We start from the raw sequence: 12,752 nt of genomic DNA, 5'->3' as shown, positions 1-12,752 counted from the left end.
TGTAATTCTATGACTCTGGATGGGTGGGACAGGACAACCCATCTTTATGTGCTTCTTCACAGAGCTGCTACAAGGGCAACAGCATCTTCCCTATTTCCAAAGAGGACAAGAGAAGAGGTAATAAGCTTAGACTGTAGCAAGGCACATCTGTGCTAGACTTTAAGGAGAACTTGCTAAAGATGAAGCTGGTGAAGCACTACAACAGACTGCTTGAAAAAGTCTACCACATGACGTCTTTAAGAACATCTATTTATCTCATGGGAATAACATAAGTATAGCTGATCCTGGCTTGGGGTGAGCAAGAAAGATCTCACAGCTTCCCAGGGATCACTTAGTCTTTTAATTCCAGAATTCACTTTTCTTTTCATTTGGCACTCTGATATTTCTTCATAGGAAAAGCACCTGTTCCCAAGCTGGCAGCACCTGTACCTCACCCCTGGGTAATTTGTTTATTGTGAAGTTGAAAGATATTTAGGAAGTCAGATGGGGAATAAAAACTGGATCTTGTAAAACCATCCTTAGTGAAAGGTTGGAATAACATGAAAGAATGAGGTCCAGGGTCGCAAAAGAAGCAGTCCAAGAAGGACAGAAATGTTGATTTTAGCATACCAAGTCATAAAGAAAAACAATGTGATCATATAAAGACTGCATCATCACGGCTATGCAAAAGGAAACCAAATTAAATCTGCTCTGGCAAAGGTAAATTTCCTAAAATTTAAATGCTTGACTTTTACAACCTTAGTGTCTTTCTAAACATGACCTGCTTGCGTGTGTTTGTCTCATCTGGAGCTTCTGTTGGAGGAAAAGGAATGGGCAAGAAGTAAACACAACAAAACCCCTCCCTTTCCCCCTTGGCAACAGCAGTGTGGTAACTTTAAGATCCATCACAGAACTCTGCCACTGACTTTTAGGATTTAAAATTAAAAAGCAAAGAATCGTTTGTGATCTGCTGTGGACAAGAGAGTAGTGGGACACTGCCAATGGATTTTATTGGCATCAGGCTGATGCTGGATAAGTAATTCGTGGGTTTTGCTCCAGGGCAGGTTTTGCTCCAGGGAGGGAGTATCCTAGGTGGCTGTGCCCTTCTGCCTTTAGTTGGCCTCTATGCTTTCTTACCCATCACTGTCTTCACAGTCTCTTCACCTAACCAGTTGTGCCTCCAGGCCTCAAACTTTTCATTTTCATCCCCACTCCCTTGACTAGCAAGTCTTATTATCACTGCTTTTGGACAGCTTGATCCAATCTCTTTATCAAACCATTCTGAACTCTCCACCCCCACCTGAGCTGCCTCCTTGCCCCAGCCCCAATCTGCAGTGCACTTTTTTCCCCATATCTTTTCCTTCCAAAAGGAAGAAACTCGCTGGGTCTTAGTCCTAGTCTCTGTCTCCCAGCTTTTCACCTGCCTCAGTCTTCATTCCCATTTAGTGGCTGCCATCCCACTGACCAAGCCACTTGTCTTTTCTCCGTGCTCCTGCCCGGCTCCTGCTCCGCTAGCAGAGCTGCCGCGTCTCCTCTGCGATCTGCTCAGCCATCTTCCGCCGCTGCCTCCCGTGAAGGCAGCGCCGGTGACAGTGCAGGCTAACAGCTTCTCGTACTCACTTTCAATGCTCAAACATGGATCACTCAGACCAGAGCTGTTATTGCAGGGACAGCGGAAAGTCCTGATTTGCCTCAGGTTATAGATATACCAGGGCACACAGAAACTTCAGGTAATGTCTTCCTACCGAACATGTTGTAATAGCATATTTTAGTTTATGCTCGCCAAACTTGGCAGGAATTAAAGCATAGTATATCACTACCTAATGAGCCTTCCCAAACTTGAAATGTATGCTCCAAAGCATAGCTGTATCACAATCTTGTAGAGAAAACAGATACAATAATTTCTTTTCCATTTCTTGTTCTCAGCAACAACTAGGCTGACTAATTAAAAAAAAAAAATCAACCTGATAGAGATATCCAACATCGATAATTTCATTCACAATAATTAGCATTTATCAAAATTATAACCAACCAAATTCAGAGTTCTAGACCAGGAAATGGTGGACATTACAGTAATAACTGGCTCCACCTATAACAATGTTTGCTTTAATGTCCAGTCTTTGGGGTTTTTTTGCAGACTGTACAGACACACAAATGCAAAACCTGGAGACTTACCGTGATCTCACATCAGTTTTAAGTGTGTGTGTTTTCCTTCTCATTAAGCTGATTGTTCCTACTTTATACTGGCATGAGATCAAGAGTTCTACCTTTCTGTGTTCATTTACAGAAAAAAGTCGTGTTTTAAAGGTGAATGGAATGGATCTTCACCAATCATAAGCAAATAATTGAATTAAGAATCACATAGCTAAAATTTTAACCATTTAATTTTAATTTAGCAAACGTAAATGAACTAGCAAGATCACACTCTTGGGCATTCTGCTTTAAAGAGTCATTACTAACATAAAAATAGAACTTATGTCTTTTTGAATCTGAGAGCTGTAAAAAGTTTCTGGCTTTTCCATAGTTAGCCACCCATCAACCACTAGCTGAAGTACTTGTTTTTCTGGATTACTTGCTTTACTGGCTGTTTTTGGTGTGCAGATGCTGTAGAATTCCTGGTAGATATACTCAAGAGCTTTGGGGATCAAGCACACCAGACCAAGAGAAGGGTGAAACTCCAGCAAATAAATGTCCTTCAAAGTAGGACTTAAAAACAACAAAACCAAAGAAAGAATAACTAGCTCTCAAATAAGGCTTTTATAAATTGCATACATAAAGAAACCTTGCAATTGCTTAATTTGCAAGAATAAATTGCAATGGCTTTAGTACACATCAGAAATCAATCATCAAATCCGAAAATAGAACTGAAGCCCTAATAAACGTAATTATGTTGGAACACATCTAAGTAGTCTCATTTACTAATGAAAATAGAAAATGTTTAAAATTCTCTTTCGTTAGCTGGCATGTTTTATTAACTGCATTTTCACATCTATTATGCCTGCCCATTAAAACCATCTGCACTTGAAAATAAGCCCTCAGATAACCAACACAACATCAACATGCGTGTAGGGGGAGGAACAGGGCCAAGGGGCTTGAGACAGAGGCAGGAAACCAGAAGGGACCAGAGGCACGGGGCTCTTTGCTTCTGGGTGCGTATCAGCTGCTGTGAAAACCCTTCCCAATAACCCACAGTGCTGCACAGCTGCAGGATGGGGGACACGTGGCAGGTCTGTACTGCAGGCGACCTGTGGATTCCACGTGTGAAAACGTGGTACACGCACACCCAGCCGGACGGTTGCGCTAGAAAGAGTCATAGACTGTGGCCAAAGTCACAGACTGTGAAAGCTGTGAAGCCAGGTCAGGGTAGTGATGCAGCGAGTCTAAAGCGGGGCTCACCTCGGTACCCACTTTCCTCATTATTGTTTAATAGTCTGTACCCATGGGAGTATTGATGTCCCAGTGCACTGCAAGATGCAATTATCAAACCCATTGTCAGGAAAGGGCAGTGTAAAGGAGGTGGGGGAGAAATCACTTTTCTTCTTTGAATGTTTTCCTGGCTATCTAAATAGCATGAGACTAAATCACATGAGACACTCATCTATTGCTTGATTCACCTTAAGACTGTCATTTTTTCAAATAGTCTTATTTTCAGGTGCTGGATCCCAAATTTTTACAATCAATCGCAGAAACTAGAACAGAATGAGGTACTCTCCAGAAAAATAAAATTGTATAATTACTCGCCGGCTAGTGTTAAGAGAGATAGGCTGCTTAGTAATTACATTATAAGGAAGTCCAGATTCACTGATGCCACCTCTCTGACCTTCCCGCCAAATCTGTGGACATATTCCCTCTGGACATCTATCTAAAACTCAGCAATAAACACAAGTGACATTAGCCAATCAAATTCACACATATAGCTAGAAATCAAGGCAAACCCAACTATTCTTTATTTAAACATAAGCTGCAAAAATTTCTATTTTTATATATATAAAAATGTTCAAGTCAATTACATAAGTACGCACTCGAGATGAATTATTCTTGCTAAAATTATTTTGAATCTTTCATATTCCTTCAGAACAAAATCTGAGCTCCAACGATGCTGACAAGGCTCCATTTTTATTGCTAACAGTATGGTAGCATTAATGGCAACAGCAGAACAACAGCAGAACTTTTGTACCCAAGCCCAAACTTCTGTTTGTGGACTAAAAGCCAAGTTACAAAGGTTAGCTAATTAAACTTCCCAACTTGCAGCCTCTGAAATCAAAGCTCAGAGAAAGGAAATATCTTGTGGCAAGATACAGAGGAAAGCTGAGGCAGATTTTTAAACCAGAGGAAAAATGTGAGGATTTCAAATGTTGTGCTTTAATTATTAGCACAGGAATTCACAGCTATCTGAAATACACTGCTTTTCAAAGTGCACTGTAAAGCACAAGCTTTGTTTATATTCTTTTTAAAGTCTCTTCTCTCTTACTATAAACAGGACTAGCTCCTTATCCACTGCATTACAGAACAAATACAGATTAGAGTTTTATTTAGCTTCCACGCCTCTCAACTACTATTTCTAATTGTCTCAAACGGTAGCCGATGTTGCTTTAGCATGACATATGAAGCTCTGCAACCTTTCCAACATTTTCTTTCTGATATTGGTGAAATGATAGCTTTCTGCTCTTGAGCTTCAGGCCTTCAATTTACAAAGCATCCATAGAATTCATTGTTAAATTAGCATCGACCCATTTTAACACTGTAAACCCATGCAGGCTATAATCAAAGCTTCTCATTCTGGATTTCATCTCCTACTTCCCCAGGATGGATATACTGTAAATTCAACCTACTTGTTGGTTTACTATGTCCCTCAGCAGTTGGAAGTGAAGTTGCAAACAGATGCATTCATCCTTGTAGGTGCTGACAAAATATTCAAGCTTGAGATCAAACCTTGGACGTTTATGCATGATGTCAGTTATCGCTTGGGCCAAAGCAAATCTTTCCTCTGGGTCCAAAGCATGTTGGTAAGCTTCAATGTAAACATCTAGAAGCTGAAGAGATATTCAGAAGCACATTTAGAAATGTTTATTCACCCAAATATTCATTCTTCGTGGGGGGGAGATTTCTAAACATGGAGCTTGCCGCCTGTATCAAACCAACAGTGACTCGATACGGCATCTTGTTTCTGGCACAGGATATTACTTGATGCTTCATCAGAAGGCTCAAGAACAGAACATAGAATAAAGTGCCCATACGGGAAATTTCCTCCAAATCTTGCATATTTAACATGTTTTTTTCCTACGCATGAAGATTTTTATTCTGCACATTTTTCCCTTCAAGAAGTAACAAGGCAATGTACTTGCTACTTTAAAAACACCTACTTCTTTCCACTCTAATCCATTCTCTGTTTCTTTTCCAGCACACACACTGGTTTTGTGTCTTTGAAAAACTCCATTTCCCCCAACATGAAACCTGCAGACTCATACTAATTTCTCCGTTATCTCATTTGGCAATGACTGTCACAGTTATTTTACATTTTTTTGAGAAACTCCAAATTAATTGAAGACGTAATTAAAGATGTACAAAGACGCATGCCCTCTTCAGGCTCCTCTACCAAGAATAGCTGTAAGGTTTTATTTAAATAAAAAATTTCATTACAAATACCCACAGTTTAGGACAGAAAAAGAAATGTGCCAAGCATGACAGCACATGAACTCTCAAGATGACATTGTAGCACTTTTTGGTCGGATGGCAATTAGGGGATTGAAAATATGAGCGGCCAGTGCTCTTGCTTCTGGACAAATCGGTCATGTCAATATGAAATGATCTACATCTGGCTATTTTACATCGACACGGAAGTAGAAAAGCATCCACGTTACTTTCCATACTGATACCAGAAGACTGTGGAAGAGGAAGACGCAGAAGAGCTTAGGAGGTAACTCGGTAGCTGAGAATTCAGATTTCAATGGAAACAGTCAAGTTTTCTGATGTAGACCTGCCAGACCTGAACTGTTCTGGAGGAAGCTAAGAGACTGCAATAGGCCATAAGCGAGTTTTATATTGGCTGAGCTAAGCTGTCTCAGCTGCTGGGCAAAGGGTTATTGTTTCCTCATTCAGAAAGAACTCTGTCCCAGCTGGAAACAAAGCTAGCGAGACCGACTTCCATTTCATTTCAGCTAAAAGCAACAGCACATCTGTACATTTAATCCTGCCTGGAGAGTTGGGTTGTGAGAGCAGTTCCAGAATATACTCTTTGATGGGTTTGGAAAAGAATTAGTGTATTGTTGCTGTAGAGGTTTCATTCTTCTCTAGTGGGAGTTTTTCTTCCAAAAAGAAAGCAAGTTTCCTTATACAGAAGGCCCGTGATAAAAATAAAAGGCAGATTCACAGAGGTAGCATGATCATACAGCAATGGAAAGCGAAGTCTATCGGGATGAGAACAGAAACTTAGTGAATTAGGCAATTAGACAGTATTTTATATAGCTCTGTAACACAGGGCCCCTCCATAAAAACAGGAGAGTGGCCTTAAGAGATTTCCTAAACTACATACAACTATTTTAGTTTAAAAGGTTTTCTATTTAAAGCCTCTTCAATGGTACGCAGGAGATTCCCTAACACCCTCTAGCATTCCTATTTTGAGAGCTGCCCTGGGTTACTCCAGGACTGAGAACAAAACTTTTCAAGTGTGTGAAGGCAACCTCAATTAGTGCCGTTTCCCCCTGCTCCTGAAGTGGACTCTCTGCTCCTTTCCTGACTCTCGCAGCGTTGTCCTTGGGACTGGTGAGTCCCACAGGCAGAAATACGCTTCCAGGCTCCTCCGGGTCCCTTCCTCTGAACTTGTCTACTCTTCATCTCTCAAGACTGAAGTCTTTGGGCAGAAACCCTGTGTGATTTCATGTCCCATGGCAAAATACAGACACATGACTAGATTCAGAGAGAGGAAGGGGAAAGCCCACAGGATATGCAGCAGCCCTTGTGAGTGGCAAAGCTACAAATCACTTAAGACGCATTTTTAGTTTTGGTTTGTTTGTCGGGGTTTTTTAACTCCATACTAAATCATGGCATTTTTTGCTCAAGTAGATTAACTAACAAAGATGAAATAAATTTATAATATATATATAACCTTATATATAGGTTTTATTAATAAATGGATTGGCTTTTATGCTGTAACATACAAAATATCTCTCTGGTTCCCTCTGACAAAGGGTAATCCAAATGATGGGCCTAGCCAGGTGCAGACTGAGTCTCTCGTCCCTCGGCTTCACAAAGATGCAATGATTACAGTTCTCTTGACAGCCATAAAAAGTTTCCTGCACCAGCCCCAGAAAGCAGGGACAACCAGGACCACAGAAAAAATTTGCGTCTTGGACTTCTTGGTGGCCCGAGCTCCTCAGGGCTGCAGCTGGTTCTTCCTAGTCTTCATTTGCTCGGTTCCCTGGCATGCACGGAGCGACACAACATGTTCTGCAGTTTTGCTCTGGAGATGGCCTTGTCCTTTCCAATTATCCTTCCAATTATCCAATGGTGGGTGACTCTCCCTAAGGCCTTGCAGAAGTGCTTCCAGCCCTGGCACAGCAGCTACAGAGGCTTCTGTCTGACAACAGGAGCATTTCTCCTCTCTTGTTGCAAAAACCATTACATATGGTCCTTTAGACCCAACCCACAGCACCCAGCAGCTCCAACCCTCTGTGCCCAGCCCAGCCCAGCACCAGGTTCCCAATGCATCTGAAACCCGTACCATCACCCCCAGTTGCTGGCTCTGGCATCCGTGCGTATACACAATGAGAATGCTGTTGAAAGGGAACCTTACACAACCTGAAGTAAACTGATTGCAAATCAATGTGTTCAGACCAAGAAAAGCTTCTGTACCTGGCATTTTTTTTCCAAGAGAGCAGTTTCGCAGGTCCAGAGGTCAAGCAGCACATCAATCCACAGAGGCATGTGCCCAGCCAGGGATGTTGCTGCCACTGAATTGCTCATAAGTTACATTGCCTGAGACAAAAATTTAAGTAGAAAACAAGCAGATGCCAATATCAGAGGGATTTCCACATGCCTAGAGTCCCAGGGTTTGTGGTAATTCTTTTTATTTATAGCACAGGGTTGTGGTTTTTGCCAGGGAACCCCAGGCCAGGAAAAGATTTCAAGTCCCATAAGCTTTGGAGGGCCCCAGAGCATTCTGCAAGGCAAAGAACAAGCACACCACGCATTTGGTTTAAACATACCTCTTCCCTCATCTTTTAACAAATATTCCTTGAGATAAAAGGCAATGGCTGGAATTCAAAAGACCCACATCAAGAGATAAAGCCAGAGAAAGCACAAGAAAACTAGGGGAGGAAAGTGAAGAGAAACTTAATTTTTCACAGCACCAAATCATGTTGAGGTCGTCTTCACCTCCTCACCTTCACTCTCAGATCAAAGAAAAGCAGCACGGAGTACTCAAAGATAAATTTTACAAAGAGATATAGCAGGGCAGAGTGCAGACCCAGGGGAGGGCTTCCTTTTCAGATGGCTTGCTATTAGAAAAGTCAGTCTTCATAATCTAAAAATCACTGTGAAGAAAGGAAAAAAAATCACCACAAATGTTTCTACACTAGCAGTCTATGACAAATCCTTAAAGAAATCATGCTTTTGGTTTCTTGGTTGTGATACTATCTAAATTAGAGCTAATTTTGACAATAAATGATAAATCAAGTAGAATGAATCTGAAATGTTTAGAGCTGCAGGGTTAAAAATCAGCCATAGAGTAAATAGAAGGGGCTTCAGCAGCTACTCTTCAGCTCCTGACTTTAAGTGTCTTATTTTTTCAAAAGCTGAACAAGAGAGTCATTTGAAGTCCATGATCACTGAAGAAGTCATTAAAGGCGTTTGTGGTCGTAGCACTGTCGTGGTTTAACCCCAGCCAGCAAAAATAAACGCCACGCAGCCGCTCGATCACCCCCCACCGGTGGGATGGGGGAGAGAATCGGGAGGGCACAAGTAGGAAAGCTCCCGGGTTGAGATAAAAACAGTTTAATAATTGAAATAAACCTAAGTAGAACAGTAATAATAACAATGAGAACAACAACAATAACAGAATACACAAAGCAGGCAATGCACAACACAACCGACCGCCGACCGCCGACCGCGTGTCACGAACGGGGGGCGAGCCCCCCACATACACACACCTGGTTTTTATACTGAGCATGATGTCACATGGTGTAGAATACCCCATTGGCCAGCTGGGTCCACCACCCCGGCTGTGCTTCCCCCTCCCGGTGCAAGCATCATCCAGCAACAGCCAAAGCATCAATGGGCCATCAACGCTCCTTTCACACCGAACCCAAAACACAGCACATCCCCCAGGCTACTGGGAAGAAAGTTAACCCTGTCCCAGCTGGAACCAGGACAGGCACACAGAAAGCGACCATAACAAGAAGGAGCATAAGGAGCTAAGACAGGTTGTACATGATCAGTCCTCAAGTGTACTGTGTGAGGGTGATAATGAAGTCACGTATAAACGCAGGAACTGCTATACCAGCCTACCAGAGTACCCTGCCTCATTCAGTAGTCTGCCTCCTATCATGACAGAATCACAGAATGGCTGAGGTTAGAAGGGACCTCTGGAGGTCATCCAGCCCAACCCCCTGCTCCCAAACAGGATCACCTAGGGTGGGTTGCCCAGGACTATGTCCAGTCAGGTTTTGAATACCTCCACAGATGAAGACTCCACTCTTTGGGCTACCTGTGCCAGTGTTTGACCACCCTCACAGTAAAAATGTGTTTTCTTCTGTTCAGATGGAATTTCATGTGTTTCGGTTTGTGCCCATTGCCTCTGGTCCTGTCAGTGGGGACTGCTGAGAAGAGCCTGGCTCCCTCTTCTTCATTCCCTCCCACCAGGTATTTGTACACACTGATTAGATCCCTCCTAAGCCTTCTCCAGGCAGAACAGTCCCAGCTCTCTCAGCCTCTCTTCATATGAAAGATGCTCCAGAAAAAGGTCCACAATGAGGACCTTCAGGTGACTTCAAAGGCGGTCCTAGCAAGCATTTAGGCATTCACAGGTGTCGTGGTTTAACCTGGCAGGCAGCCAAATACCACGCAGCCGCTCACTCACTCCCCCCGCCCCCCAATGGGACGGGGAGAGAATCGGAAGGGTAAGAGTGAGAAAAACTCGTGGGTTGAGATAAAGACAGTTTAATAGAACAGAAAAGGGAGAATAATGATAATAAATAATGATAGAATATACAAAATGAGTGATGCACAATGCAATTGCTCACCACCCGCGCTGACCGATAACCAAGTAGCGATCGCTACTTCCTGGATCACGCCTACCCTTCATATACTGAGCATGACGTCACATGGTATGGAATACCCCATTGGCCAGCTGGGCTGGCTGTCCTGATTATGTTCCCTCCCATCTTGTGTACCTAGCTCAGTCAGTAGGCATGGGAGCTGTCCTTGGACTAGGAGGGCACTTAGCAACAACTGAAAACATCAGTGTGTTATCAACATTCTCCTCATACTAAATCCAAAACACAGCACTAGGAAGAAATTTAACCCTATCCCAGCCGAAACCAGGACGGTATCCACCCCTTATTCCATACCATTTACGTTATGCTTAGGTCTCACATTTTTCGATACCTTTCAATTAATCACCACTATCTTTTTATATATATACATATATAATACATATACATACATATATACATATAATACATATACATACATATATACACATAAATATATATAAATGTCCATTGAGTTCTTTTAGTCCACAACTTTGGGCTCCATCTGTCGTAACAGTCTTTCAGGGCCAGAAGGATGGTGTGTGGTGTTGGGCTGTTGCATCCTGAAGCCAGTTCTCATTTCGGTACTGCTGCACTCGTTCAGTTCTATCATCGTTGTTCTATCATCGTTGCACTTTGCTCGGTTTCATCAGAGTTAGTTCATTCTTCATTAATCTGGGTGATTTTCACTGCTATACCATTGATAGCAACCATAGAAATAATGATATACAATATCATATAACAATTGACATAATAAAATTCAGTTCATTGGCTATTTTCACCCAAAATCAAATCCCCTTGAGGTACACACCGGACTTGCCCATCCTTTCGCATCACCCACCAAGTGCACCCAGGTCCTTGAGCAAAAGCAATCCCATGGATGGGTTTTCCCTTGCCAGAGGCAGGAGTAACCCAGACTGTCTTCCCCAGCATATTTCTTATGTGCACGACAGGGACTTTATCTCCATCTACAATACGTAAAAGTCTTGACTGGGCAGGGCCAGCTCGATTAACAGACCCCCTAGTGTTGACTAACCAGGTGGCTTTTGCTAAATGTGTATCCCAATGCTTGAATGTCCCACCACCCATTGCCCTCAGTGTTGTCTTTAGCAGCCCGTTGTATCGTTCGATTTTCCCGGAGGCTGGTGCATGGTAGGGGATGTGATAGACCCACTCAATGCCATGCTCTTTGGCCCAGGTGTCTATGAGGGTGTTTCGGAAATGAGTCCCGTTGTCTGACTCAATTCTTTCTGGGGTGCCATGTCGCCATAGGACTTGCTTTTCAAGGCCCAGGATGGTGTTCCGGGCAGTGGCAAGAGGCACAGGGTATGTTTCTAGCCATCCTGTGGTTGCTTCCACCATGGTGAGCACATAGCGTTTGCCGTGGCGGGTTTGTGGGAGTGTGATATAATCAATCTGCCAGGCCTCCCCATATTTGTATTTCAACCATCGTCCTCCATACCAAAGAGGCTTTACTCGCTTGGCTTGTTTGATTGCAGCGCACGTTTCACATTCATGGATAACCTGTGCAATAGCGTCCATGGTTAAGTCCACCCCTCGATCACGAGCCCATCTATATGTTGCATCTCTTCCTTGATGGCCTGAGGCATCATGGGCCCACCAAGCTATAAATAATTCACCCTTATGTTGCCAGTCCAGATCCACCTGGGCCACTTCAATCTTAGCAGCCTGGTCCACCTGCTGGTTGTTTTGATGTTCTTCAGTGGCCCGACTCTTGGGTACATGAGCATCTATGTGATGTACTTTTACAGTCAGGTTCTCTACCCGGGCAGCAATATCTTGCCACAATGCGGCAGCCCAGATGGGTTTACCTCTGCGCTGCCAGTTGTTCTGCTTCCACTGCTGCAACCACCCCCACAGGGCATTTGCCACCATCCATGAGTCAGTATAGAGATAAAGTACTGGCCATTTTTCTCGTTCAGCGATGTCCAAGGCCAGCTGGATGGCTTTCACCTCTGCAAACTGGCTCGATTCACCTTCTCCTTCAGCAGTTTCTGCAACTTGGCGTATAGGACTCCATACAGCAGCTTTCCATCTCCGATGTTTTCCCACAAGGCGACAGGACCCATCAGTGAACAGGGCATATTGCTTCTCGTTTTCTGGTAGTTTATTATACAGTGGGGCTTCTTCAGCACGTATCACCTCCTCCTCTGTGGATATGCCAAAATCTTTGCCTTCTGGCCAGTTCGTGATCACCTCCAAGATTCCTGGGCGACTGGGGTTTCCTATTCGGGCCCGTTGTGTGATCAGTGCGACCCACTTACTCCACGTAGCATCGGTTGCATGATGTGTGGAGGGGACCCTCCCCTTGAACATCCAGCCCAGCACCGGCAGTCGGGGTGCCAGGAGGAGCTGTGCTTCAGTACCAACCACTTCCGAAGCAGCTCAAACCCCTTCATATGCTGCCAATATCTCCTTCTCAGTTGGAGTGTAGCGGGCCTCGGATCCTCTGTATCCCCGACTCCAGAACCCTAAGGGTCGACCTCGAGTTTCCCCTGGTGCTTT

The 12,752-nt window shown here is 43.6% G+C and overlaps 1 protein-coding gene across 1 annotated transcript in view; it reads right to left on the bottom strand.

Moving 5' to 3' along the window:
* LOC142079949 (uncharacterized) overlaps nucleotides 1–12,752 on the bottom strand; it is a 46,038-nt gene that overhangs the window by 7,967 nt on the left and 25,319 nt on the right. Inside the window, 3 exon segments of the mRNA XM_075144624.1 lie at nucleotides 4,812–5,012; nucleotides 7,831–7,888; nucleotides 7,890–7,922. Of these exon segments, the coding sequence (XP_075000725.1) occupies nucleotides 4,812–5,012; nucleotides 7,831–7,888; nucleotides 7,890–7,922 (292 nt within the window).

Source organism: Calonectris borealis, chromosome 3, assembly GCF_964195595.1.
Source record: "Calonectris borealis chromosome 3, bCalBor7.hap1.2, whole genome shotgun sequence".
NCBI lineage: Eukaryota > Metazoa > Chordata > Aves > Procellariiformes > Procellariidae > Calonectris > Calonectris borealis.
This window is presented reverse-complemented; position numbering and strand designations above follow the sequence as displayed.